This window comes from Muntiacus reevesi, chromosome 1 (assembly GCF_963930625.1).
Source record: "Muntiacus reevesi chromosome 1, mMunRee1.1, whole genome shotgun sequence".
Taxonomy (NCBI): domain Eukaryota; kingdom Metazoa; phylum Chordata; class Mammalia; order Artiodactyla; family Cervidae; genus Muntiacus; species Muntiacus reevesi.
This window is the reverse complement of record NC_089249.1, coordinates 197,827,647-197,854,807: the sequence shown is the minus strand read 5'-3', so window position 1 is coordinate 197,854,807 and position 27,161 is coordinate 197,827,647. Positions and strand designations below refer to the sequence as shown.

Sequence of the window (27,161 nt, the reverse complement as noted above, 5' to 3'; positions counted from 1 at the left end):
GAGGCCGGGCTGCCCTCCCCTCCCCCCAGTCACCCCGCCTCACCTCCATCTGCACCATGGCTGGCCTCTGGGTCCGCAGCATCTTCACTGTCTGGAAGATGTCCACCACACCCTCGTACCGCATCCGCTCCAGCACGATGCTGAGCGTGATGAAGACGCCCGTCCTGCCCACGCCAGCACTGTCAGGGCGAGTGCACAGGTGAGTTCAGGGGGTGGGCGTGTGGGGGAGCCTGGCTCAGCTGCCCAATTCCCGTCCTGCCTGCTCCGAAGCCCCCTGCCCCAGGGATGGAAGGAGCCCCAGCGAGAGTGCCCGAGGCTGTGCTCACAGAGACTCCGCTTCGCGCCACAGGCAGCTCACCTGCAGTGGACAGAGATGGGGCCGTCCTGGCCGAACTGCTCCTTGGTCTTGTGCACTTGGCCGATGAAGTCGATGAAGCCTTCCCCTGACTTTGGCACGCCCTGCTCCGGCCAGTCCGTGAACTGGAACTGCCGGACCGTCCGGGACTGGCCGTCCTGGAACGGAGAGAGAGTGAGCCGGGTCCTGTTAGCAAGGCCAGTGGCAGTCACCCTCGCCGACCACAAGCTGCACCAACAGCACTCTCCATCCTCCTCACCCTCCGCCACCCACCCTCCTTATCCACACCATCTTTCGTTGAGATGCTCCGATTTCGTCTTTACCACCCAAGGCTGCCAAGTCCATCCTCCTTCACTTCATCATCCAGCAACACCATCGCACATGGCAATCGTTCACCCCCATCCCCCGACTGCTGCTCTTTGCACAGCTCCAAACCTATCCACCACAACCAAAGTGACACCAGCATCAGTGTTGTCTGTTATCCTCCATTCTGCCCTGTCCATGGTACACCCAACATCTGCCCTTCTTGACCCATTCTCCATCTCCCTGGCAACCTCCTCTCTCATCGTCTTAGAGCAGAAGAGCACTGTCCCCATACTGTCACGTTCCAACAGCACCACCTTCCATCTTCCACCATGGACGTCATCTTCAGCCACTCACCAGCCCTATAATTTCCTATCCTTCACCACTCAAGGGTGCCATCTTCCACCAGTCACCATTGTAAATTCATCATCTTCTACCTGTGTACCCAATACCTTTGCCTCCTAACTTTCATCATCCACTTATGGTAGCTCATAATCCTTGAACACCTGATGATGCCACCTCCCATTAACTTTCTCCATCTCGACCGCTCAACCATCCGTCTCTATAATCCTCATTCCCACCACTCAACCATCCATCTCTCCAATCCTCATGCCCACCAATTAATCACTCATCTCTCCAGTTCTCAACCATCCATCTCTCCAATCCTCATGCCCACCAATATATCACTCATCTCTCCAGTTCTCAACCAACCACTCAACCATTCATCTCTCTAATCCTTATTGCACCACTCAACCTCTTGGATCCTCATCCCCACCACTCAACTATCCATTTCTCAAATCTTCAGCCCCAACAATCACCTTCCATCTCTCCTATCCTCATTCCCACCACTAAACCAGTCATCTCTCCAATTCTCAACTCATCACTCAACCCTCCATGTTCTAATCCTCATCCCTACCATTAAACCACCCATCTCTCTAATCCTTATCACCACTACTCAACCTCTTCAATCGTAATTCCCAATACTCAACCATCCCTTTCTCTAATCCTCATTCCCAAAACTTAACCGTCCATCTATCCAGTACTCATCTCCACTACTCAACCATCTATCTATCCATTCATCACCACCACTCAACCATCCATCATTCAAATCTTCATCCCCACCACTCTCATCTATCCATCTCTCCAATCCTCATCCCCAGCAGTAAACCACTCATCTCTCCAATCCTCAACCCACCACTCAACCATCCATCTGTCTAATCCTTACTCCCACCACTCAACCTCTTGGGTCCTCATCCCCACCACTCCACTATCATCTCTGTGATCCTCATCCCCACCACTCCACCACCTATCTCACCAATATTCGCTTTCCACTACCAAGCAGTGCCATCCATCAGCATGGCTCTCTTCCACCTTTCATTTATCATGACCCAATGGTGCCATTTTCCACAATTCATCCTTAGCAAGCCATCATTCTTCCCCATCTAAGGACCACTAGACATTCCACTATGTCAGGACCAATGACATTCTCCACCCTCCCTCACTCATCACTTACCTTTTCCCATTCACAGTCTCTACATCAAAATGTTGCAGTCCAGTGATGCCGTGTGATTTGGATGGTCTCCATCCTCCACCACCTAACACTTTCTTTCTCCAATCCCACCTTCCTCTCTCTTGGACCATCAACAGTACTGCCTATCATTCTTTTTACTCTTCATCATTCTTTTTACTCTTCAAATCATTTCCTCTTCATTTTATTCCATCTGCCACTGGCCAAACATTTGCCCTTTCTAATCTCACCTCTCTCCATCCATTGCTGGTAACATATCACCCTTCACCCAGCTATGGTTCCATGTTCTACTGTCATTCTCCATCCACTTCTATCCGGACATTCTAGTCTCCAGTCCCACCTTCCTCTCATCTAAGACCATCCTGTTTACCACCCTCCTCTGTCACCCCAGTGACCTCGTTCATTGAGTCTCCAATCCCCATTCAACCAATTCAATGGTGCCATCCTGAACTACCCATGCACAATGACCGACAATGCTTTGTCCATCAGGGTTCACTATCCACTGGTAACATCTGTACTGACATTCCCAGGCCCCATCATTCTACCCATGGATTCTCCAATTCCGGCGCTAACTTCCATCCTCTGTCACATAACAGTCTTCGTCAGACCCCATCTATAATACCTGCCCTCTCCCATCGTCCAGCACCACCCGCCTCCACTGGGTCCTCTCCAGTCAACACCGTCTACTCTCCCCTCTCTCTCCATACAATGGTTCCAATTCCTAGCACCTGGCACCCCCCACTGTCTACCACTCTTTTCCCATCTACAGAGGCCACTATTTGACACCATCAACCCATCACCTTTCCTCCAGCCTGCCTTCAGCCCTCTAAGGCTGCCCTCCAAGGTTGTCGCTTCCCAGCTAATACCCCACTTACTCCCTTTGACGTGATCGCCGTGGACTATGTCCCCCAGTGAGTAGCGTGACATGTGCTCTGATGGGGACACCATGGGGTCATGGTCCTCTCTTCCACCTGCTTGGTGGTGCGGGTGATTGTCCAGCTGGCCCACTCACTCCTCTTCCACCCAACCCCTGGGCCTTTGCTTCCACCCCCCAACTAGGAAAGCCCTCTCCAGACCAGCAGGGGAATGGTGAGCTGCCTGGAGGGTCTGTCCCTGTACTTACCCGGGCGTCTGTGACCTTGAACTCCCGCAGGATGTACTGAGGCATGTTGTATTCCGCCATAGGATCCACCACGAAGTACTGGTAGCGGGCGGAGCGCTCGGCCGGCCAGTACTGGTGACACTTCTCCTGTTGGGGGGTGGGTGCTGTGGTCAGCCCTGCCCCCACCCCCCGCAGCCCCCGGTCACTCCCTACCCCGCCCTGCCCCCTATGGCCCCCGGCTCACCCGGCCCATCTCCCTCAGCTTGGTCAGCATCACCACGATGGTCGAGTTGTTCTCCCAGAGCATGCGCCAGAAGTCCTCCGTGGTTTCCGCCAGCGGGCCCTGTGTGGCGATGTAGGCCTTCTGCTGCCTGTGAGGGGGGAGAGGGTGGTGGCAGCGGTGAGTCTAGGGCCCCAGGGAGACCCAGGCCCAAGCATCATCTCCCTCCCTATCTGGTTCAACCCCCCTAAAGAATCCTGTTCTGCACCTGGAGAAACCACCAGCTTCAGAATCACTCTAGCTTCGCGAGGAAGCTGTGGGACTGTCTGCAGGCATCTCTGCTTTCATTCTCCACCCCCTCCAGGAGCATTAAGTTAATATCCATTGTCTGCTCAGGCCAGGCTCCCCTCCCGGGCTACATATAGCTGCCCATTCCTAGAACACCCTCCTCTGCTCAGGGTTTCTCAACCTTGGCACTACTGACATTCGGGACTGGATGATTGCAATGGGCCCCTGATCTGAACCTAGTGGGTGTCCAGCAGCATCCCTGGCCTCTGCCCACTAGAAAGTGTTAGTTGCTCAGTCATGTCTCTTTGTGACCCCATGCACCGTAGCCCACCAGGCTCCTCGGTTCATGGGGATTCCCCAGACAGGAATACTAGAGCGGATTGCCATTTCCTCCTCCAGGGGATCTTCCCGATCCAGGAATTGAACCTGAGTCTGTTGCATTGCAGGCAGATTCGTTACCATCTGAGCCACCAGGAAAGCCCTAGATGCCAATAGTAACCCTCCTCTCTCAACTCCCATTTTAACCATCAAAAACATCCCAGATGCTATCAAGTTTCCCCTGGGGGGCAGAACTGCCCAGATCACTGCTCTTCTCTGAGAGAGATGGACAGATGGAATCAAGTTCCAGCCAGCAGCCATCAGTTAAATGCATATCTAAAGAGTCCCTCAACCTCAGCTGTGACTGTATGGGGCTGGCAGGATCTGTTGAGCTCTCTCCCATGCAGGACTGGAGCCCCGGTAGCAGCCAGGGCCAGCTTTACCTGTAACCATCAATGAAGCTGGCATTAATGTAGTCGGAGCCCTCCACGCCCCGGATGGGTTGTAGGCAGACCCGGGTGCTCTCGTAGGGCATGATATTAACCAAGCGGTTCTTGAACTTGTTACAAGGCAGATTGGCACTGATGAAGCGGGATGTGTGGGCTTTGGAGTTGGCCAGCCGCTGTGGAGATGAGGGGACGCCATCAGGACAGCCTCCATCTGGGGACCCAATTTCCCTGGGGCGGGAGCAGGCTGTGTGTTCTCAGCCAGAGGGCTAGCAGGGCCATGGTGGGCAGGGGAACACCAGCCCTTCTACCCTCTGGTCCCCTTAAGGGGGGGGGAGGTTGGAGGGAGAGAACTCTGGTCTCCTGCTTAGCCCCCTCTCGCCCACCCAACCACAGCATCCTCTACCCCTTCCTCCCCACCCACCTTGAACTCGAGTTCCATGCCAGTGACGTGCTCGCCTGGCTCCACCTGCGTCAGCTTCTGGATGTAGGCGTAGAGGCTGCGGGCAGGCACCTCCGTGTTGCCGCAGCCCACGGCCTCCAGCAGGGCCTCGTGGATGAAGCTGTACTGGTCCTCCGTCTGCACCATGTAGTTGCGCTGGGACCTCATGAGCGTCACGTGGCCGTACACGTCCACCGTCTTCTCCGGCTTGATCCGCTCCAGCATGGCATCAATGACGATAAAGCAGCCTGTGCGGCCCACACCCGCGCTGTGGAGATGGAGTGGGCCGTCAGGGGGCACCCAAGGGCCAGGGGAGAATGGGGGACGGAAACCAGAGTGAAGGGGCGGGGGCCTGGTACCTGCAGTGGACCACGATGGGGCCCGCGTCTGGAGGGTTGCAGGTCTTGACTCTCCGCAGGAAAGCCAGGAACGGCGTCGGGTACTCGGGCACCCCGTGGTCTGGCCACGCCGTGAACTGGAACTGCCGGACCTCCCGTTTCTCGCTGGAGCCGTTCTGGGGGTGCCAGGGACACTGTTGGTCAATGCGGCCCACCACGCACGTGCTGGGGGCCCAAGTTCACACCTCCAGACCACCATGTCCCTGAGCGCCTGATTTGGGCGCCCAGCTGCTCCGGGGAGTGGAGGTGTCTCCACCTCAGTGTCCCCATCATCTTCGTGCACTGCTCCCCATTTCTCGCTAAACCTGCTCCCCCATCTCAGCTGATGGTGGCACCGTCCTTCCACGCACTCTGGCCAAAATGTAGCAGGAGTAGCTCTTGACCCCCTTCCCCTGCATGTCCACATGCAGCATCAGTCAGTACTGCCCACTCGGCTTTCAAAGTCTATCCCAAGCCCACCCACTTCTCACTCCTCACAAGCCCCCTCCACGGTGATCACCTTAGTCCAGCTCACTGTCATCCATCCAGACCAGACCAGTCACCTGTTCCCCCTGGGTGTCTCCACCATCTATTCCCTCCACAGCAGCCAGAGAGTGCTGGTGAGCACCTGAGTCAGGTCCCGCTGCTCCTCTGCTCACAGCCCTCCCTGGGCTAAAAGCCAGAGTCGCCCCGGCCCCCCACAAGGTTCTGCACCTCCTCCAGCCACACAGGACGACTCACGACTCCCCAGACACCCAGGGCCTGTGCATGTGCTGTGCCCTCTGCCTGGAATGCTGCCCCAGACCTCTGCAAAACCTTCCTCACCAAGTCCAGGTCCTCCACTACATGCTCCATTCTTCCCTGTTTTACTTTTCTCTTATGTGTAAGATTTCCGGTTGTTTTACATGTTTGCTGTCCACGTGTTGTCCACTAGACTGTAAGCCCCACAAGGGCGGTACCTGACACATTAAGTGTCTGCTTAATGTGTCAATTGACTGAAAACCCTCACTCTTGTCTTTCTGCTCAGGTTTCGGGCACCTGTGCCAGGTCCATGCTCTATGTTAGGGCATGTGGCTGGCTGCCAGGGAAACACAGGTGCTGGAGCACCTCTCTCTCCCTACATGACAATAAAAAGTGTCCCCAGTCTTCCAAGGCACTAGAAATAAAAATAAATGGCACCCTAATGACACTTACAAGCCTTTGCATAGCAAAGGAAACCATAAACACAACGAAAAGACAGTCTACAGAATGGGAGAAAATATTTGCCAACCATGCAACTGAGGGGTTTAATCTCCAAAACAGAAAAACTCATATATCTCAATAAAAAACAAACAACCTAACTGAATAATGGTCAGAAGATGTAGACATTTCTCCAAAGAAATACATCAAAAACTCTACAAATTCCAAGGGATGGAGAGGATGCAGAGAAAAGGGAACCCTCCAACACTGTCGGTAGGAGTATTAGTTGGTGCAGCCACGGTGGAGAACAGTATGGAGATTCTTCAAGAAACTAAAAATAGAACTACCTATGACCCAACAATCCCACTCCTCGCCATATATCTGGAAACAAAACTCCAGTGAGATACAGGTATCCCTATTCCCTAGCAGCACTATTTACAACAGCCAGGACATGGAAACAACCTAAATGTCTGTTGACAGATGAACGGATAAAGATGTGATACATATATACAATGTACTACTCAGCCACAAAAAAGAATGATACAATACCATTTGAAGCAATATGGATAGGCCTAGAGATTATCATACGAAATGATAAAAAGTATATGATAACACTTATGATATATGATATCACATATGTGAACACTTATCATATGATAACACATACAGAATCTAAACTATGACACAAATGAACTTATCTACAGAATAGAAACAGACGCGTGGATATAGAAACCAGACTTGTTGCCCAGGGGGTTGAGGCAGGGCTGGAGTGGGAGGTAGGGGTTAGCAGATGTAAGCTATTGTATATACAGACTGGATAAACAACAAGGTCCTACTGAGCACAGAACTACATTCAATATCCTGTGATAAACTATAATGGAAAAGAGTATTAAAACAAATCATGTATACATATACCTAAATCACTTTACTGTACAGCAGAAGTTAACATTGTAAATCAACTATACTTCTTTAAAAACATTCAAAGTGCCCCCAGACATTGCCAAATGTGCCCTGAACGGCAAAATGCTGCAACTGAGAATGAGTGAGTAGAACACAGGGAATCATGTGATAGACAGCAGCCATCAGTTAAATATAAAGATTCCCTCTATCTCAGCCCCGACTGCCTGCTCTGTCCTCCATCCAAGACTGGAGGCCCCTCGACTGCATGGCCAAGACCCTGCCATAAACCCAGGCTGGGTGAGGGAAGGGGTCAAGACTGACCTTGGTGTTGGGGGTGGGCAGGGTGATTGCTAGTGAGGGGAGCAGAGGTTCATTGCTAGGTTGGATTCTGTCAGTTTGTCCTGCTGTGGCTGGAGACAAGAGCTGTTCCCCCAAGTCTCAGTGTCCCCATCCATAAAGTGACCACTTGAGAATGTGCCCAGCCTTGGTCAATGTGGTTTTTCTTCCGTCCATTGGGGAGTTCCCAGGGCAGAAGCTCATCTTCCTTCTCCGCCCACCATCGCCCCCTCCCACAGCCCCCCAGTCTCAGTCCGGGCCCTACCTTGTGTAGGGAGAACGTCCTCACGCAGAACGTGGCCAGCTCGATGGTGTCCAGGAGCGTGACCTGGATGAAGCCGTAGGTCTCCGTGCCCCTGTTGGGCCAGTACTGGTCGCATTTGATCTGCACCAGGTGAGGGGACACAGGTCAGTGTGGGCCGGGGCCAGCTCAGGGCTCGGGGGCCACAGGGTCCAGGCCTCACCCGTGATTTCTCCTCTAGCCGCGTCATCATGACAATGGTGGCCGAGCGCTGCTCCCACACCATACGCCAGAAGTCGCCGAAGGTCTCTGGCAGCGGCCCCTGCGTGGCGATGTACGCGTTCTGCCGCCGGTAGCCGTCCACGTAGTTGGCGTTGATATAATCACTGCCCACGATGCCTAGGCCGGGGGTAGGGGAGAAGCCAGAGTTAAGTGGGGGTGCTCTATCCTTCTAGGCTGGCTCCACCTGGTCCATTGCTTAAAGGAAGCCCTCGGAGACTGCCCCAGTCTATCCCCAAGGAAATCATGGGGCATACACTCCATGGTTTCTCTGCCTCAACATTATTGCCATTTGGAGATAGACTGTTCTATGTTGGGAGCTGTCCTTTGCATTGCAAGGTACTGAGCAGCATCCCTGGCCTCTACCCTCAAGACGCCACCACCACCCCCGCCCCCCGCAAGCTGTGACAACAAAAATGTCCCCAGACATTGCCAAATGTCCTTTGTGGTGAAGCTGCCCTGATAAAAGCTACAGATGTAAAGGACGGATGGAAATCTGTAGTAGACAGTATCGATCAGTTAAATGGAGATCCAAAACTTCTCAATGGCTTCTGGGTAGGGTTGGGCCAGGCCTCAGTTTCCCTGCCTATCTCCAAGCTAGTCCACTCTGGCCTGACCCCCCTGGCCAAGAGGAGACATGGGGTCTACGTGTTCTCCATGGAATGAGGACAGGCCAAGGTTGTTGGGGAGAAGCCTGGGACCCCGCACGTTACCTTCGATGGGTTGGAGGATTACGCGAGAGTGGTCGTAGGCGATGACATTGGCATAGCGGTTCTTGGGCTTATTCACTTCCAGGTTGGAGTGCTCCCACGTAAACTGCTGGCCCGGGTCGATGGACTGTGGGAAATGGGAGGCAGGAGATGTCAGGGCCGGCGTCTGTGGGCCCCAGGAGGGTGGAAGGTGGGGGGGGGCTGGCTCACCTCATACTCCTGGGAGAGCTTGAGGCTGTCATTGGCCTTAAGTCGTTCCGTGTGCTCCGCCATGTCCCCGATGGGGATGGGCGGGTGGCTGAGCATGCCTGCAGGGAGAGCAGACCCGCCCATGTGGGCAGTCACTCGGGGGCCAGGCCGGGGAGGGGAGGGGGCAGGGGGTGCTCTACGGAGTGAGTCTGCGATGGACGAGCTGCGGGTTAGAGGGGGTGGCGGGGAAGAGGAAGGTTTGGGGTGGGCCCCATGGGGGCGAGGAACCCAGGCCTGGAGGAGGAGCACTAGGTGGGGTCTCCCCCACCCTCCCCAGGCCCCCCCCCCCCCCGACAACCAGCTGGGGAGGCAGGTGCTGGGGGAGGATTGCCCCGCAGGACTTCAAGCTCCTAGTGCCTTGTGGCAAGAAGCAGGCAAGTGACACAGAGATGAAGAAGCAGATGTGGCTGGCTGAAACTTCTGGAATATTGTCCCCCTGGTGAGGGTGGGGGGCCCATACCCCTGTCTGCCCCCTTGGGGATCGGAGGGACCAAAAAGTCCTCTGCCAGGTGGAGCTGAGGGGCTGGGGAGGGGACACACGGGGTATGTGTGTGTAGGATGATGGGGTGGGCGTGGGTGTTTGTTCCCCATCTTTAGGCCTGCCAGACGCTTCTCTCCTGGGGGCCCAGTGGCCATGCACACGCACACACACTCACTCAGCAGCTACCGGGAAGGAGATTGACAGCTGCGCGCCAGCACCTAAGCACCGGTGTTAAACCTATAGGGATTTGCCAAGTTGACTGCTGAAAAGCTGTTGTCCACAGCCCTGTGTGCTGCCCGCCATCCCCGGGTGCTGCCCCAGGGCCCGCGTCTGAGAGGTCTGAGGCTGGTGTCTATTTGACTGGTGGGTCCTCCTGCCTCTCGCGTGTATTCTGACACACACTGTGCTCTACATCCCTGCTCCCAGCCCCGTTCTCTCTCCTCCTGCCTCTCTCTCTCACACACACACACGCAGTCACAACCTGCCACCTTGGGCCCAGGGGACCAGACCCCTGCCCCCTTCGAGAAGCCAGCGCAGGACAGGTGGGCGGAGAGAGAGGAAGCCGGATGGAGAAACCAAGGATGAAAACAAACAGGAGCGAAAGGAAGCCAAGAACAGAGAGACACCGGAACTAACTTTCAAAGTGAAACCCCGGCTCCCTGAGGGGGCTGCTGAGGCCTGAATCTGCAGAAACAGCAAACAATAAATAAATGAAAACACGCGGGGGAGGGGGCCCACCTCCTCCCACCCCTCGCTGGGTGCGTGCACAGTGGTCGACGGACAGATAGATGCAAAGGGCAGAGCAACTTCAACAAGTGAGGGACACATGGCCGTCAGGGCCCCAACCAGAGAGCCCGCGACAGCGGCTGGGCATCACTTCAGCTGGATACTGGTGAGTCCTGATTTTCAGCTATGACTTTGGAAAGATCTCAAAGCTTTTAGGTTCTTCTGTCAACCTGTCGTCCCCGCACCCCGCCACCCCTGACCAACCTGGCCTTGGGTCCCTTGTTGGGGGTCAGCAGAGGGGATTTTAGAGGAGAAGCAGGATGGTGAGGGAGAAACTTGGGGGCAGGAGAACATATGGGCCCATGCCATGAGCTGTAAGACGGACAGAGGCCATCAGTTAAACATACACATTTAAAATTCTCATCTGGATGGAAACAGAATTGACATAAGCTAGTCCCGAGACAGAAGAGAGAAGAGAATACAAGGGATGCCATGAGACTTTTCATGATCGCCTGTGGACAGCTGCAGCCATCAGGTAAATATAAATGATCAAAACCCGCATTTGGAGAAACATGGAACTAACATGACACAGTCCAGAAATAGAAAAGAGAAAGAAATATATTAGCAGTAGCATGCAAGACTATACATGAGCCCATTAAAGCCCCCATGGTCTCTTATTATGGAGGACTGCAGCCATCAGTTAAATGTTTAAAAATCTCCACTTGGTTGGAAACAAAAGTTAACAGGAAGCAGTTCAGAGACAGGAAGTGAAGATCAGGGTGTAGGTAGAGAACAGCAGATGTTACCATGCTATGAACTCCCAAGGAGAGAACAGCAGCCCTCAGTTAAACTGAAAATCCCTTAATTTGGTTAGAAGCAGCTGGCATGAGCCCACTGAGGAGGAGGAGGGGGGGACTGAGGGGGGCATTGCACATGAAAATGATCAAGGGCAGGGTCCTGATTCAGTTCTCCCACCACACGTGGCAGGGGACTCAACAGAATCCTCTTAATCTACAGGGAACTATAATGAAACCGGGAGAGCATGAGCATATGTGGCCACAGAGAGGGGGAGAGAGAGAGTGTGGTGGAAGTGGAATTTTTGCTCCTTGTTAGAGGCGCTTCCCCGGGGAGGATGGAAAAAACCCGAACACCCACCACTGAGTGGCCTTAAGACTAGAGGTGTGAACAGAGGCACAGCTTTTTCTGCCAGAAGGAATGAGGACTTAGAAAATGTTTGCTTCTGTCTTTGAAGATGTCCTTTAAGAGCCTGGAGAAGACAGCAGCCACCAGTTGAATGCAGCTTCTCAAAAATCTCCCTAGATTGTAAGCACAATCAGCCCCAGGACACTTCCAAGCCCAGAGCCACATGGGAACCTGGGACTGAAGAACTGCACCAGGCACTGACAAGGATCCATCGAGGTGGCCGCTTCATCTCCCACTATGCTACCTCCCTCCCATGGGTGCTGTCCCTGGCGCCCGGGATAAGCACATACCTGGTGTCTGGAAGTTGATGCGTCTCATTTCCACGGGGTCCTTGGGGTGGTGGGGGGCGAGGTCGGCGTTGTTCAGTAGGCATTTGGTGCGGGGTTCAGAGTCCTTTCGTTTGCTTTGTGTGAGCACAGACAGAGATGTGTGACCCAGTTGTATGTGACTCGGCTTCCCACAACCACGCACAGACACATGTGCAAAGGTTGGAACAACTAGGTTCCTGCTCATCCCGTGGGTGAGGTGCCACCCCAGCCCCTGTCCTCAGCCTCCAAAGGGCAGGACCAGTTCTTACCTATCAGGCTTACTGCTCCCGGAAGCAGACAGGTGAGAAGGAGGGAAAGAAGGCAGGTGAGGGCAGGCTGGCCATCAAGAGCCTGTTCTATGACTGTGGATGGCTTTCTTCTCCCCCTCTGAACCTTGGTCTCCAGAAAATGGGGCTAATCCCTTCCAGCTTGGGTCTCAGCCTTCTAAGCTGGGACATGTCCCACGTGACTTCATTTAACAGGACAAAGGGAGCGTTCCCCCCCACCCCCCCCAATCTTGCACGGGACTTAACAGGAGTCAGATCACTGGACAGGCTGGAATGCCAGCCATGCCATTTCTCAGGCTGTGTGACTTTGATCAAGTGGCTTAACCTCTCTGAGCCCTGTTTTACCTGTCTGGACCACAGATGACTTCTGTGATCATTCTCTGAGATATCCTTTCCCTGGATCTTTCCAAACCTCCCACCCTTAGGAAGGCCTCCCTCCTGTCAAGTGGGGACACGCAAGGGGCTCACTTCTTGTAGAGCAAGATGGCAATCACTATGCAGATAATGAAGACCACAGCCAGCACGGGCCCAATCACCCAGATGAGCCCCTCCTCGCCGTCCACGATGGGCTGGGGATCTGGGTTGTCCAGCTGGAAGGGGTCTGAGAAGGGGCTGGCCGCAAATGTCTGCAGAAATGGGGTGGGGGGGGACTTCCATCAGTGCCCACTGCCCTCACAGTGGCCAAATGGGTCTTCCTCAAACACAAATCTGTGTCCATCCTCTACTCTAAACCCTCCTATGGCTTCCAAGAACACTGCCCATAGTGGTCTGGCCCCGGCCAATCTTCACTCTTCCCCTCTACTCTTTCAGACACTCTTAGGTCCTTTTTGTTCCTCTTGCACCCCAGACCTCTGCACATGCAAATTCCAGGATGCCTTTTCTTTACTGAACTCCTATACATCCATCAAAGCCCTAGTTCCAAAGTCCTTTCCTCTAAAAATCCTTCTGCCTGGGAGGATCTGCGTCTGGCTCTGAGGTCAGGGCTCTGGGGACTGAGGCCACTCTGGGCATTCTGGATGTGTGCAGACACCCCTCGGGACTTACGGGCTCACTCTTCTGCAGCACAGCAAGCACAAAGAGGACATATCGGTGGCCAGGCTCCAGGCCCTTGTTGTCAAAGCCTCCATACTGTTTCTGGTCCCCAGGATGGAAGGTGTGTGGCAGCACTGAGAAGCGAGCCGCAATGTAGGGGCGGGGGACCTCCAGCTGACGCGAGTGCCGCAGGCTGCGCCTCTGCAGCCGTGCGATGTCCTGGATCAGCTGTGGGAACAGAGGTGTGGGCCGCTCAGAACCCAGCTGGGAGCCGCTGGGCTCCTGAAAGTTGGCACGTGTCTAGGCCTCAGTCCCTTACCTCCTCCAGGTCCATATCCTCTGGGCTGCCCAGCGGGGTCAGGAACTGACCACCACGAGATTTGCGCAGTGGCACCATCACAATGAAGTAGTTCCTGGCAGGAGACAAGAGTCACAGGGGGCTGTCTACAATCATGAGCAAGGGATGCTACAGACCACCCCTCTCTGAATCTTCCCTTCCGTTCATACGATGGGTATATGGCCCAGGTCACGTAGGACTATAATTTCTGATTCAAGTCTCCAGGGTTTTGATCATGTTGTACCTTTTGCCTAGAAAGCCTACCCTGTGCAATTACATGTGACCCGTCAACAACATGGGAGATTAGGGGGTGCCAACCCCGCCACTGCACAGTGGGAAATCCACATGTAAGTACAGTTGGCCTTCTGTATCCATGGTTTTCCATCTATGAATTCAACCAACTGTGGATTGTGTAGTACTATAGCGTGTACTTGTTGAATTAAAAAAATATGCATATGGGTGGGCCCCTGTAATTCAAACCTGTGCTGTTCGAGGGTTAACTGTATACTTCTCAAATTCCCATACGTCCTTCAAAACCCCAGCTTCCACACCCACGCAGTCTTGTAACTCTCAATCTCCCCCTGCTTCTCAGAGTACTCCTGTCCTTACTTGGGACTCTCAGCCATTGTGCGTCTCACTCCCACACCATGGGACCAAGACTGTCTGTGTCCAGCTCTGTCTCCCCATCAGTCTGAGAGCCTAGAACTAGCAGCAGGTCAGGCCTGTAGGGTCGTGAGAGAATGCTGGAGGCCACACTTAGTGGTGACATCTATGAGAGGCACTGGACCTTCAGGGCAACCACATGAAAAGGGGCCTATGTAATATCTGTTTTACAGACCGGCAAGGAACTGGAGGACTGAGAGGTCAAGCGGCAGTCCTCAGTCACACAGCTGACTGGGGGAGGGATGTAAAATCCTGGAGGGGGTGGGTTGAGCTTACTGGACAGGCACGGGGCTCTGGCCATCTGGCAGATACACCACGATGAAGCCATCGGAGTCGGGCTTGGGGGTCACGCTGGGCTTTGAGCTGAGCAGGTTGAAGGCGGTCCAGGCCGTGACTGTCTGCTGGAGGCCGCCCAGGCTGCTGCCGCGGTTGGTCAGCACGAAGTTGTAGAAGGTGTTGGGCTTGAGGTGAGTGATGAGCTTCTTGGTGGTGCGGCCATCCACGTCCAACGTGAGCCCATTGTATTGGATCTGTGGGGCGGGCCGGCTCAGCGGAGCTCTGGGCTGAGCTCTGGTCCTCATTGAGCCTGGATCCCAGACTCAGCCCGGATCCTATGATCTGTGACCCCAGACTGAACCTCGATCACAGCTGTAGCCCTAATTCCAAGCCTTGACCCCAAGACTCAATCTCGACCCCAGAGTGAGCTCCAAACCCAGTTGCTTCTCAATTCCAGCAGAGTCTCAACTCAAAGTTCCAATCCTTAAAAAGTCCTGATTCCACACTTAGGCTTGACTAGAGACTGAGAGACTGAGTCTCAAATCTTAGTTGATCCCAGGCTAAGCCCCAGTTCTGATCGAACCCTAATTCCTCCACTGAACCATGACCCCTGCTGAATCCCAACTGTGCATCCCAATCCTGACTGAGCCCTGAACCCAGGCTGAGCCTCAATATCCCACCCAATTGCCAGTTCAACTGACCCCCTACCCTGACTCCAGACAGCACCCTCACCCTGGTCAAGCCCCACCCCAAATACACTCTAACCCCAGCTGAGCCCCGCCCCACACACACCCTAACCGCCCCGATCCTACATGCAACAGGAGGCTGCGCACCTTGTATGGGGTGGGTGAGTTGTAGTTGTCTGGGAATTCCCAGCTAAGCAGGACCGATGTCTTCATGATCATCTTCACCTTGAAGTTCTTGGGCGAGACTGTGCCACACAGCAGCAGGTGGGAGAGAGCAGAGGAGATTCCCATGAATGCCAGGCGACTGGGCCGGGGTACGGGGCGGGGGTGGGGCGGCCCAGGCGCTCCCTGTCGTCCGCTGTGCCCGTGGTCTTACTGCCTGGCCCTGGCCCGGCCCTGCCTGGCCCTGTCCCATGTCCCTGCTGCGGGAAACGGCGCAGCTGCAGAGAGAAGGCGGAGGAGGCGAGGGGGGACGGGGTGGGTGGGTAGGAGGGGGGGCGGCGGTGGGGGCGGCGATGCCACCTCGGCATGTCCCACCTTTGCCAAACGCCGGAGCCTCGGGGTCCGGACTCGCCTTGAGCGTCCACGTGGAAGCAGAAAAGTGACTTACTTACCTGGGCAGGGGAGAGGGAGGGGGCTGGGGTGGGGGTGGGCACGAGGCCCAGTCCGGCTCTGGTGCGGGGATCACCGCGCGCCTACCTTGGTCCCGCAGGAACGTCCGGTAGCGGACGGGGGGGCTGTAGGGGCCGGGGCCCCGGCGCGTGTGGGCCCGCACTTGGAGGTCATAGGCTGTGTCGGGCTTGAGGCCCTGCAGCGTGAGCACGTTCTCGGCGCCCGGCTCGGCCGCCGCTGGCAGCTCGGTCTCTCGGGCAGGGCCCAGGGCGCCGGCCTCCCGCACGGCCACTGTGTACTTGACAATGGCCCCGTTGCGCTCGGCAGGCACGGGCGGCAGCCAGCGGAGCAGGACGGTACCCGCCGTGGCGTTGCCGGCTGCCTCCAGGATCTGCGGGTGGCCACGGGGTGTGTCCTCGGGGATGCTCAAGACCTCGGCCGCCTCCTCGCCTAGGCCGCCTCGGCTCCGGGCCGCCAGCCGGAACACATACGTGGCCCCCTTGTGCACGCCCGATGCGGTGTAGTGGTCCTCGGTGGGCGGGAACTCCAGCGTGGCCAGGGGAGATGAGTCCTCGCGGCCGAACTGCAGGCGATAGCCCAGCACCTCGTCCTCGGTGGCGCCGGCCGGGGGCTCCCAGCGTGCCAGCAGGCTGCCCTCGGGGGTCTGCTGCACCGACAGGGTGGGGCGGCCCAGCACTGTGGGGGGAGACAGGCAGGCATCAAGGCCACGTGATCAGCCCCCAGCTCCAGAGCACAGTGTGGGGTTGCAATTTTTTGGCCACTTGTGGGATCTCAGTTCCCCAACCAGGTATTGAACTTGGGCCCTCGGCAGTGAAAGCACAGAGTCCTAACCACCGAAACACCAAAGAAGTCCCAAGGAACTGCAGTTTTTAAGAGCCATCTTGGGAAGGCCGTGCTCAAAAGCAAAGACTTGAAGGAGGTGAAAGAGGGAGCGACAAGGAGGTCTTGGGGGAACAGTGCTTCAGGCAGAGGGAACAGCCACTGAGGAACAGTAAGGAAGCAGGGGACTCAGAGGACCCGAGAAAGGAAAACATTCACCGAAGTCACGGCGGGCCCTCATCTATGTACCTCAAGTTAATAAGTCACTCATCTCTTGCCTCCTGCCAGCACCTCATTAGCATCAATGGAATGGAAAAGGGGTGTCTAAAACCCTGTCTCTGCCCCCGTGGTTCTCACCGTTTGGGTAGTAATCAATGCATCAAAGTCCTGAGAAGTCCTGCAGTGCTGAAATACTACATGTGAAACCAGGCTTCTCTGCTGTTGGGACTTATCAGGGCCTTTAGTGGAAGGTGGTATGAACAGTCACAGTATATGCAGCACGTTCTGCTTAGCAAGCAGGGCTCTAATATAACATCCCTGAGAGAGGCAGGAGAGAGATGGGAAGCTTTCTGGAGGTGGGAACATGGGAGCTGGATGCTGGATGACAAAGATACTAGGCAGGTGAAGAGCACAGTAGGGGGCATGGGCCAGCAATAGTGTGAAGGCATGCTGTGTCCAGCTGGGAGGCCTTGAATATCAGGGTCTGTGGTGAGAAGAAAGATGGAGGCCATGGGGGCCCCTCTCTGTTCCTGGAACACAGTGAGCTTGTTCCCCTTTCTGAGCCTTTGCCCGGGTTATATTCTCTGCCTGCAATGCCCTCCCCTTATGTTTTCACGGCTGCCTCTCTCCTCACTCAGCTAATCCTGGCTGGTGAAAAACCAGCCTCTCAGGACAGACAGGAGGAGCCAGAGGGGAAACTAAGGCAGGGCTGCCAGGAGAGGAGGCTTCATGGTACCACAGGGGAGATGGAGACACCACCCTGAAATGGCAACCTGCTTGGGGGATCAGAGCTGGGATGGGGGAGGCACAGGGTGCAGATAGCAGAGCTGGCCACGACTGTTGGCTGGAAAGGGGGTAGGGCAGGTGGCTGGAGAAGGCTTCCCGGGGAGGGAGTCTAATCAAAGACCTAAAGGATGTGGAGGAGACAGCCAGCTGGGAGAAGGCTACCAGCACAGGGGGAACAGGAGGCAGAGGGTAAGAAGTTAGGAATTGCCTGTTGAGGGATGTCCCTGGTGATCCAGTGGCTAAGATTCTGCACACCCAATGCAGTGGGCCCAGGTTCGATCCATGGGGGGGGGGGGGAACTACATCCCACATGCAGCATGTAAGAGTTCATGAGCTGCAACTAAGAGTTCACATGCCGCAAAGACGACCCAGCGCAGCCAAATAAATACATTTAAAAAAACAAAAAGACTAGGGTGTTGAAGGTTTCCATATGGCTGGAGCTGAATGGGGCTGGACCATGCTGAGTCTGAGTGTCCTCTTGAACAGCCTCCATACTTCACTCTGTTCCTCTCTCCTGGTGCACCCTTCCGCCCTCCCCAGCACCATGGGCTCAAGAACTCTGCAAGGATGCTCTGAGGGCAAAGGGGTCTGTGAGTCTTGTACCTGCTCCTTTGGTCACTACCACCTTGGGTTTGCTGCGAGCGCCATCGCCTTTCATGGTGTAGGCGGCTACCGTGATGGAATAGGCAGTCTCAGGCTGCAGGTTTGTGATGACCATCTCCTGCGGGCAGGGGTGGCGATCAGTGATGCAACCTGGGCTGCCCACCCTCCTCCCCATGCTAGGGACAAGCCAGGCGGACACAACGCCCGGTCTGCGGGCAGAGACGTGCACCTGAGCTCATGCCACAGACCTCAACACATAGCATGTCCATGCTGAGATGGGCACACGTGGCCTCATGACACCTGTCATGGCCCACCTGGACCAGTGCAATGCCAACCCCACTGCTCTGGTGTCACCACTCTTTGCTACCCAGTCTGTCCTCCCTGCAGCGGCCTCCAGAGGGCATGTGTGAGCACCTGAGTCAGGTCCCACTCTCTTCTGACCAGGACTCCCAGTTCCCTAGGGGCAAAAGGCCAAGTCCCTCCCACCGCCTGCTGCCCACAAGGCCCTGACTGACCTGCCCTGTCCCCTCCCTCGCTCACTCTGCTCTAGCCACATGGGCCTCCTGGCTACTCCTCCTACACACCAGACATGGTCCTGCCCCGAGGCCTTTGCACTGGCTGTCCCACCTGCCTCCACTTTGTCCCTTGGAGTGCTGGAGATTCCTTACCACAGCTCTCAAAAGTCAACAGTCAGACTTGCAGAAAATCTGCAAGCCAGTTCTTAAAACACGGTGATGGTGGAAAATGAATTATAGAGGCTTCCCTGTTGGCTCAGGGGTAAAGAATCTGCCTGCCAAAGCAGGAGACACGGGTTCAATCCCCGGTCAGGGAAGATCCTACATGCTGTGGAGCAACGAAGCCCATGCACAACTACTAAGCCTGTACTCTAGAGCCCAGGAACTACAACCCTGGGTCCACGTGCCACAGCTGGCTAAGTCTGAGTGCCCTATAGCCTGTGCTATGCAGAAGAGAAGCCACCGTAAGGAGAAGCCCATGCTCACTGCAACAGGAGAAAAGGGCACAGCAACGAAGTCCCGGCACAGCCAAAGCCAATACATTTTTTTAACAAACTATAAAAAATGAGGCTATATAAACATACGAGCAAATAAACAGTAAAAGCAAAGGGAGTAAATACTCAAAACCCATTCCTTCCTAATTATTTTACTGTGTTAACTAATACTTATGTCTTCAAGGTTATTCTTTTTTAAAAATTATATCTGAAATTGTAACAAGATTTTTAGCAGTATACACATTTTTATACATTTTTATATTCTTTTCTACTATGGTCCAGGAGCCACTCAGGTAAGAGGGCTAGTGGATACCTCCAGGGTCCTCAGCAGGTGCCCATTTATCTGACGCAAAACAGAGGCTACAAGCTTCAAGAGGTAACAATATCACAGGATACTGAATAGATGTCTGTACTACACATCACGACCCTGCTGTTCACCCATGTTCCATCTCTCATATTTGTGTAACAGAAATACTCTACAATGATGAGCTACCGCAAACCTGGTCGGTAGCTTGCAATTGACGAAGTGGGAATGTTTACATCATGGAGAAGGGCAAATGCCACACCAGTCAGGACTATGCCCACCCGCCCGCCCACCTGGACAGCTGACCGTTCAAGCCTTTACACCACTGTCTACACCCCGTCCCCCCCAGAGCTGTAACTAGACACGCATTTGTGCGTGTTCCAAGTAATATCCCTCTCCCCTGGACCGTGACCCCCCAGGAAGGTGGGCTCAAGGCTGTCCTGGTCACCGCTGCGTCCATGGCACCCGGCACAGGTCTACATTAGAGCAGGTGCTCTCATCACTGCTCCTTCAGCGGCTGACAGAGCACCCTGACCTCCCCCCCAGTCACACGTGTGCCCATGTTTCCATGCATGTACACCCATCAACACGTCAGGCATGCCTGGGAGCTGTGGGGTGGTCCCAGCAGCACAAGGAGCAGGGTCAGATGCAAGAACAGGGGGTCTCCTGCCCCTGAGCCTCAGACATTCAGTCCTTCCTAGGGTCTTCGTGGGTTGGAGGGGCAGGTTAACCTGGAGCCACGTGGGAACGTCCCCGCAAAACTGGGACGGGGGTGGGGAGTACGAGGCAGAGCCACAGGAATGGGTGAAGCTGTGTCAACCTAACATCGGGCTCTGGGCTCTCAGAAGAGCCTGTGGCCCCCATCTTAGGGGCAGAAAGACAGCCCAGAAAGAGGTAGTGGTTTGCCTAGAGCCAAACAGTCATCCCGACTCTGGTTCAGGGCCTCCAGAGAAAGCTTGGAGGGGTAGAAACAGTTGTTCTACAGGCCTCTTGTCCCACCTGGGGGCCAAGGACCACTCCCCCAAAGCCAAAATGATGGGGAGGGGCACTTTGGCCGGAGAGAAATTTCAAGGTCAGGGAAGGCTAAGCCAAATGACAATAGTCAGGCTGGGTGGGAAAGTGACTGTTCTAACTTCCCAGGCCTGGTTCCATTAAGGGAGGCTGTAAGGTGGAGGAGGGTGGGTAAGGCTGTGGGAACAGTTGGAGGGATGATGTGTGTGAGACCACAGCGGGGAGCCAGCCTGGGGGACAGGGGTGGGGAGGCAAAAGGCCAGAGGAGTCCCAGGGTCCCTCAGGTAAGAAGGCTAATGGATACCTCTGGGGTCCCCAGGAGGTGTCCATTTATCTGTCGCAAAACCGAGGCTGTAGCTCCAAGAGGTAAACTGGGTGTGCATCGGGGGCCCAGGGGAGGAGACCCTTTTACAAGGGGCGTGCAGGGAGGTGTGGACTCACAGCACTGACAGTGGCTGGGGGGGGGGGGGCACTACTTACATATTCAGCCGTGTCGTCCATCTCCCACTGAGCGGGGAGGAGGCGGCAGGAGAGAGAGGAGGAGGTGAGCGAGGTAGCCAGAGAGAAAAAGAGAGAAGCGGCGAGACGGCAGGAGCGCAGGGACCCCGCCCAGCCCCACCCCCAGGCCCCGCCCGGAGCCCCGCCCACCTGGGCATCGGCCAGCATGATGTCCTTGATGCGCGGCGGCCCTCGGGCCTCTGCGCCCTCCATGCGCACGTAGTGGACCTGGTAGCCGCGGATCTGGCCGTGCTGGCGGCCGGGCGCGGGCGAGCGCCACAGCACGCGAATGGCCGTGGCGTTGAGCGCCTCCGCCTCCACCTTCCGTGGCGGCGCGCTGGGCACTGGCGGGAGGAGGGGAGGGGGGCGGGCGGGGCCGTTACTGGGGTGCCCAGCCCCGCCCCGGGCAGCGCCACTGCCCGATGCCAGGGTGACCAGTGATTGCCGGTTAACCGGGCGCTCTGAGCGCTCCCCACTGGCGAGGAGGGAATACCTCCCGCACACCTCCCACAGCCCGGGGGAGCGAGCCCTGACGGTGCACCCCCTTTATAGGTTGGCAACTGCGGCTCCCAGAGCCTAGACCACGTGCCCAGGGCCACCAGACATGACCGGGTCCTGCATGTCCCATCCTAAGAGGTTTACACACTGACTCCACCCTCAGATCACTCCAGCCAGATAGGGGCTCTTATGCTCACTTTACAGATAGGGAAACTGAGGCACAGAGAGTTAACTCCAGGATAGGAGGGTTATTAAGAGACAACGCCGGGATGGGAACCCAGGCAGTTCAGCTGCAGGCTCCATTAAATTACACTCCAGGGTGCAGCCAGCCCACTCCACACTGGGGCACTCTCTCAGCCAGCCCCCAAACTCAGAGCCCTTGCCATTCACCTCACCCCTGACCCCAAGATCTGGCATGAAGAATGGCTTCATCTCTTCCCCATGTTTAGGACAAAATGTGGGGCTGCCAACCGAACCTTTCAGGCCAATGGCCCAGAAAGCAACTTGTCCCGGTTTCCTGCAGTTTTACTGGGGGAGCTGGCCTGCTTCATTTCCCCCCAGGAACCTCAGCCTCTACTATGTGACTAGCGCTTACAACTTTCTAGCGTGGCAGCAGTGGGGATATTTACACCACAGAAATTGGCCAGCACAGCAAATCAGTCTCCCACCATGGGGAGGTGGGAGTTAACCATCCTCAGCATGCCATCTCCTTACTTTCTAGGTAGGATGGCTCAGACCCAAGGAGCTCCAAATCCAGGGTTATCTTAAGACTTTAAAAACAGGGTTTCTGGGGTCCCACGGACCTCGTAATTTCCCCGCCAGCATTGCTTGCTGTTTCCACTGCCATGGTTTCCACCACCAGACCAAAATACAGGACACTGCCCGCTTAATGTTCCAGGCCCAAAGCTCAGAGAAAATGCAGCCCAGAAGACCCTGTGCGGAGAATTCCAAGAGCAAGGAGCCTGGGATGACTTGTCACGCAGCCCTCTCCTGCCTGTCTCGTACCGTCTGACCACCAGCCAGCCCAGTTCTCCAGGGACCGAAGGCTCTGCAGCGGGGGGCCGGGCTGGGGCCTGGGGGCCGTGGGCCGGGGCCGGTGCTTACCGTCCTCGTCGGTGCGGACGACCACGGGCGAGCTCTCAGGCCCTGGCCCCACCTCTGTGTGAGCGACGGCCGTGATGCGGTACTCCGTCCACTTGTCCAGCGCCTCCAGCAGGATCTGGGTGGTGGTCGGGGGGATGCCGTTCACCTCCTTGGGTTGCGGGTCCTCCGAGCCCAGCGGTCGGTAGCGGACGCTATAGCTCACCAGGGCCCCGTTGTGCGTGTCCGGCGGCGGCGGGCGCCAACTTACCAAAATGGCCGTGGAGCGCGTGCTGACGCACTTAACATCTTGAGGGGGGGCTGACGGTTCTATTGGGGGGGGGGGGAGAACGTGGGGGGCGGGGAAGGGAGGCGGGATGGGCGGGGAGGGGGGTGGGGAAACAAAAGATGGGAAAGAGAAAATAAAAAAGAAGATGATAACAAACAAAACAGAAGCAAACCAAAGAAAAAAGTCGAACCCAAAAGAAGTGGGTGTCAACCAAAGGTGAGATGGGCGGGCGGGCGGGCGGGGCCGGGGGTCGGGAGGGCTGGCCAAGAAGGCTGTGTTCAGCATAAGGGGCTGCGCTTGGCACACAGTAGGTCTTAGGGAGAGGGGACCCACAGTCCCCATGGAGCACACACGTGTGCCATGCACTAGGCCAAGGGCAACAGCAGTGAAAGTCCTATTTGCTGGCACCTACTATGTGCCAGGCACGGTGACAAGTGACATAGCAATAAAAGCCCCATTTACTGGGCACCAACTCTTTGCCGTTCACAAAATAACAGCAACTCTCTACTTATTTATTCAACACCTACTGTGTGCCAGGGAGAGCACCAGGGATGGAATGACAGTAAAGGTACTTATCTATTGAAGGCCTACTGTGTGCTGAGGACTGTGCCAGTGGAAAAACGAAAGCTTCATTTATTGGGCACTTACTATGTGCCAGGCTCAGTGCCAAGGGGTTTGCAGAGTAACAGTAAGAACATCTATTTACTGAGCCCCTGCTACATGCTAGGAACAATGTCAAGGGCTTCGCAGAGTTAAAAGTAGGTGTACTTATTTACTGAACACCTACTGTATGCCAGGCATAGCACAGGGATAGAGTAACAGTAAATGTACTTATCTACTGAACACCCACTGTGTGCTGAGCACTGTGACAAAGGAATAGCAATAAAAGCTTCATTTACCGGGCACTCACTATGTGCCAGCTGCCTTGCCAGGTGCCAAAGCAATAAAAGCCCTGTTAATTCAGTCACTACTATGGCAGGGCTTCCCAGGTGGTGCTAGTGGTAGAGAACCTGCCTGCTAATACAGGAGACATAAGAGACTCTGGTTCTCTCCCTGGGTCGGGAAGATCCTCTGGGGGATGGCATGGCAACCCACTCCAGTATTCTTGCCGGGAAAATCCCATGGACAGAGGAGCCTGGTGGACTACAGTCCAGGGGGTCGCAAAGAGTCGAACCCGACTGAGACCTAGCACGCTCACACTACATTCTAGGCACAGTGCCAAGGGTTTCACCAACAACAGTTAAAACATGTACTTATTGAAGTCCTACTATGTGCCAAGCAGCATACCAAGGGCTTTACAGAATAAGAGTAAAATGTTTATTGCACACCTGCTGTGTGCCAGGTACTGTGCCCGAGGAATAGCAAAAGCTCCACTTACTTATATGCTGGCACACCACCAATGATGGAATTGCAGTTACCAATAGTTTACTGAACACCTACTACGTGCCCAGGGAACAGCAGGAAAAGCCCCACTTATTGGGCACCTACTATGTGCTAGGAGTGTCTCTAAAAGCTTCATAGGTTAATAATAGGAGGTATACAGTAATACAGGTTTACTGAAAACCTGTACTGCCAGAGACCCTGGAGGGCACCCCAATGGTTACTCCTTGGCCTCACTTGCAAAGAAAACAATGCCTGAGTCTTGAGTACCTACTGTGTGCCAGTTAGCATGCCAGGGGGATATGCAGAGTAATAACAAAAGCCCCTGTGTATTAGATGCCTACTGTGATGGCCCCAGGGCCAGAGGTTTACAGGTAACACAGCTCGTATTTAGCATTTACTGTGTGCCATATTTGGCACCTACTGTGTGCCAGATTTTTAATAACTCATGGTTCTTCTGTTCTGAGCCCCTATTGTGCACCTAATGCTACCCTAAGCCCATTACTGATCAACAATATGTCTCATTAATGAGCACCTACTACAGGCTGGCCTTTTAACAGCCCTCTGATGATAAATGCAGCCGTTGCCATTTAGGCAGCGCTTACTGCATGCCAGGCCCTGTGCTAAGGCCTTTATGGAGAAAGAAAAACAGTTCCCACATATTAGTACCTACTATGTGCTAGGTACTCTATGAAGGGCCTTGTAGAACATTCCTAGTTCTCATCTCTTAGGCACCTACTATGTGTCAGGCCCTGTTACTACTGGATAACAGTAATAATCTCCACAATTTAAACACCTACTATGTGTCAAGCCCTGTGTTGATGGCCCTATATAAAAATGGTATAGTTCTTATTTATTGAAGACCTACTGTTTACACACACAGAGCCAAGAACCTGCAGACAACAGCTCTTCATGTATGGGGCAAAAACTGCCTGACACCATGCTAGGCCTTTCCAGACTGACAGTAGTTTCCATCTGAGCACCTACTACGTGCCCAGGACCAGGCCATTTATCGAGCACTTAATGCCAGCCATTGGGCCAAGGGTTTTGCAGAGTGATCATCGTAGCCCCCATGTTTCGAGGACCTACTGTGCACCTGGGACCAGGTTGGGCCTGTAACAAACTATTAATAGTCTCCATTCATGGAGTGCCAACTCTGGGCCCAGCACCTTGTCAATCATATTTAGATTGAAAATAACTGCTGCATTTATGGAGCACCTACTGTGTGCCAGGCAGGTTGTTAAGGGCTTTGATAAATAACTACACACACATATATATATATATATATATAACTAGATAATAAATAAATAATGCGTGATACTTCTCACACATTAAGCACCAACTGTGTGTGTTCAGGGCTTTATGGAATATCAGTAATAGTCTCCATGTGCTTAGCACCCACTAGGGGCCAGGCCCTGTGTTAAGACCATTACTAATAATAAACCTCACATTCTAAGTATTTTCTGCTCGCCTAGCAGCCTAGACCTTTTACAGACTCAAAATGTGGCCCACTGTGCCTCATTTAATTCTCACAACCCCTTAGGTGGCCAGAAGTAGCCCCCCTCCACTCCCACCCCACGTTCCCAGGAAATGGGTTTCAAAGCCCACCGGGTTGCCTGGCATTATCATTGACTGTGTACCCACTGGGTGCCAGGCCCTATTTTACAGGTGAGGAAACTGAGGCCCAGAAAAGGCAAGTGGCCTGCCCTTAGGGCATGTGGTAAGAGCCAGGACTTGAAAACAGGCTGAACGGCTGTCCACAGGCTGTTTTGGTTGCAGCTGGGAATTCAGAACTCAGCCAGTGTGTTTATCAGCTCAGGCCAGTTAAGGATGCCTGCAGTCACACTCCCTCAAATACCCATGACTCTAGAGTCTGCCTCCCCTCGTGCGCAGCTCAGAGAGGTCACTGGCCTTGCTTGAGGTCAAGGTACATAGAACCTTCACCAGCCCCAACTATTCATCATGTGTGTTTATAGACCACTTACTCTGTGCACACCCCCTGCCAAGATCTGGGACACAGAGATGAATCAGAGGCCTCTGTCCTCAAAGCCATCAATCAGGCCACCTGAGACCCCAGAGGCCACTCAAATGACTTATTGCAGCCGGAATGACTCTCTGGACTCACTTAAAGAGAAACACTGGAGTTCCTTCCTCCAGAGCTAAACCCTTGGGGTCCCTTCCCCCATTTCTTGACCAGCCACCCCAACCGAAAGTGCCCAGGGGAGGGGGGAGTCAGGCAGGAGTAGAAAAAACAACCGAGGAATGTGCTGGAAGGAATGGATTCGCTGAGAAAGGGGGAGGAAAAACAAAACCAAAACCGTAACAAAAGAAGAAACAACCATGATGGTGATGATGATGAGAAAAACCATAATAAAAGAAAGAAAGACGCCTTCCAGAAAACTCCCAGTCTGGTTACCTACCTTCCACTCTTCAACTGCTAACTTAAAAGACTTTCTTACGAGGGAGGGAATGGCGGAGAGCTGATCTACAAGGCCAGACCGAGCTCTGGGTGGGTCTCCGGCCGCAAGTGGGGCGTGCAGCCCTGCTCCGGCCCCAGTGTGGGCACGCTGCAGTTCCAGGCTGGTGCCGACGAGGCAGGAAGGTGGGACGGTGTCTGGGGAGACCCACGGCTGAGTGGTCTGGCCTCCACCTACCCTTGAGTTCAGCCTAAGAAGCCCGCACTCCCCGGGGAGGGGGGGGCATACGCCTGGCCCTGCGTCTTGGCTGCCGGTTCTCTTGCGCCCCAACCGTCTTGGGGTG

General features: G+C 54.8%; 1 protein-coding gene across 5 annotated transcripts in view; it reads right to left on the bottom strand.

Annotated features, from left to right (window-relative positions):
* The window catches only part of PTPRS (protein tyrosine phosphatase receptor type S), a 109,985-nt gene that overhangs the window by 2,284 nt on the left and 80,540 nt on the right, over nt 1-27,161 (bottom strand). For 2 of the 5 annotated variants that reach the window (XM_065917980.1, XM_065917978.1), the window contains exons 11-32: nt 22,757-23,062; nt 21,305-21,498; nt 18,333-18,450; nt 15,972-16,580; nt 15,420-15,517; nt 14,587-14,840; nt 13,630-13,723; nt 13,323-13,538; nt 12,747-12,904; nt 11,974-12,086; nt 10,391-10,438; nt 9,235-9,332; nt 9,028-9,151; nt 8,259-8,434; nt 8,060-8,179; nt 5,362-5,516; nt 4,985-5,270; nt 4,558-4,736; nt 3,533-3,659; nt 3,310-3,435; nt 359-513; nt 44-179 (exon numbers count right to left, since the gene is read on the bottom strand). In XM_065917980.1, coding sequence (XP_065774052.1) covers nt 44-179; nt 359-513; nt 3,310-3,435; nt 3,533-3,659; nt 4,558-4,736; nt 4,985-5,270; nt 5,362-5,516; nt 8,060-8,179; nt 8,259-8,434; nt 9,028-9,151; nt 9,235-9,332; nt 10,391-10,438; nt 11,974-12,086; nt 12,747-12,904; nt 13,323-13,538; nt 13,630-13,723; nt 14,587-14,840; nt 15,420-15,517; nt 15,972-16,580; nt 18,333-18,450; nt 21,305-21,498; nt 22,757-23,062 — 3,890 coding nt within the window. The remainder of the gene's footprint in view (nt 1-43; nt 180-358; nt 514-3,309; nt 3,436-3,532; nt 3,660-4,557; nt 4,737-4,984; nt 5,271-5,361; nt 5,517-8,059; nt 8,180-8,258; nt 8,435-9,027; nt 9,152-9,234; nt 9,333-10,390; nt 10,439-11,973; nt 12,087-12,746; nt 12,905-13,322; nt 13,539-13,629; nt 13,724-14,586; nt 14,841-15,419; nt 15,518-15,971; nt 16,581-18,332; nt 18,451-21,304; nt 21,499-22,756; nt 23,063-27,161) is intronic. The other 3 variants (XM_065917981.1, XM_065917982.1, XM_065917983.1) reach the window with 3 other exon arrangements.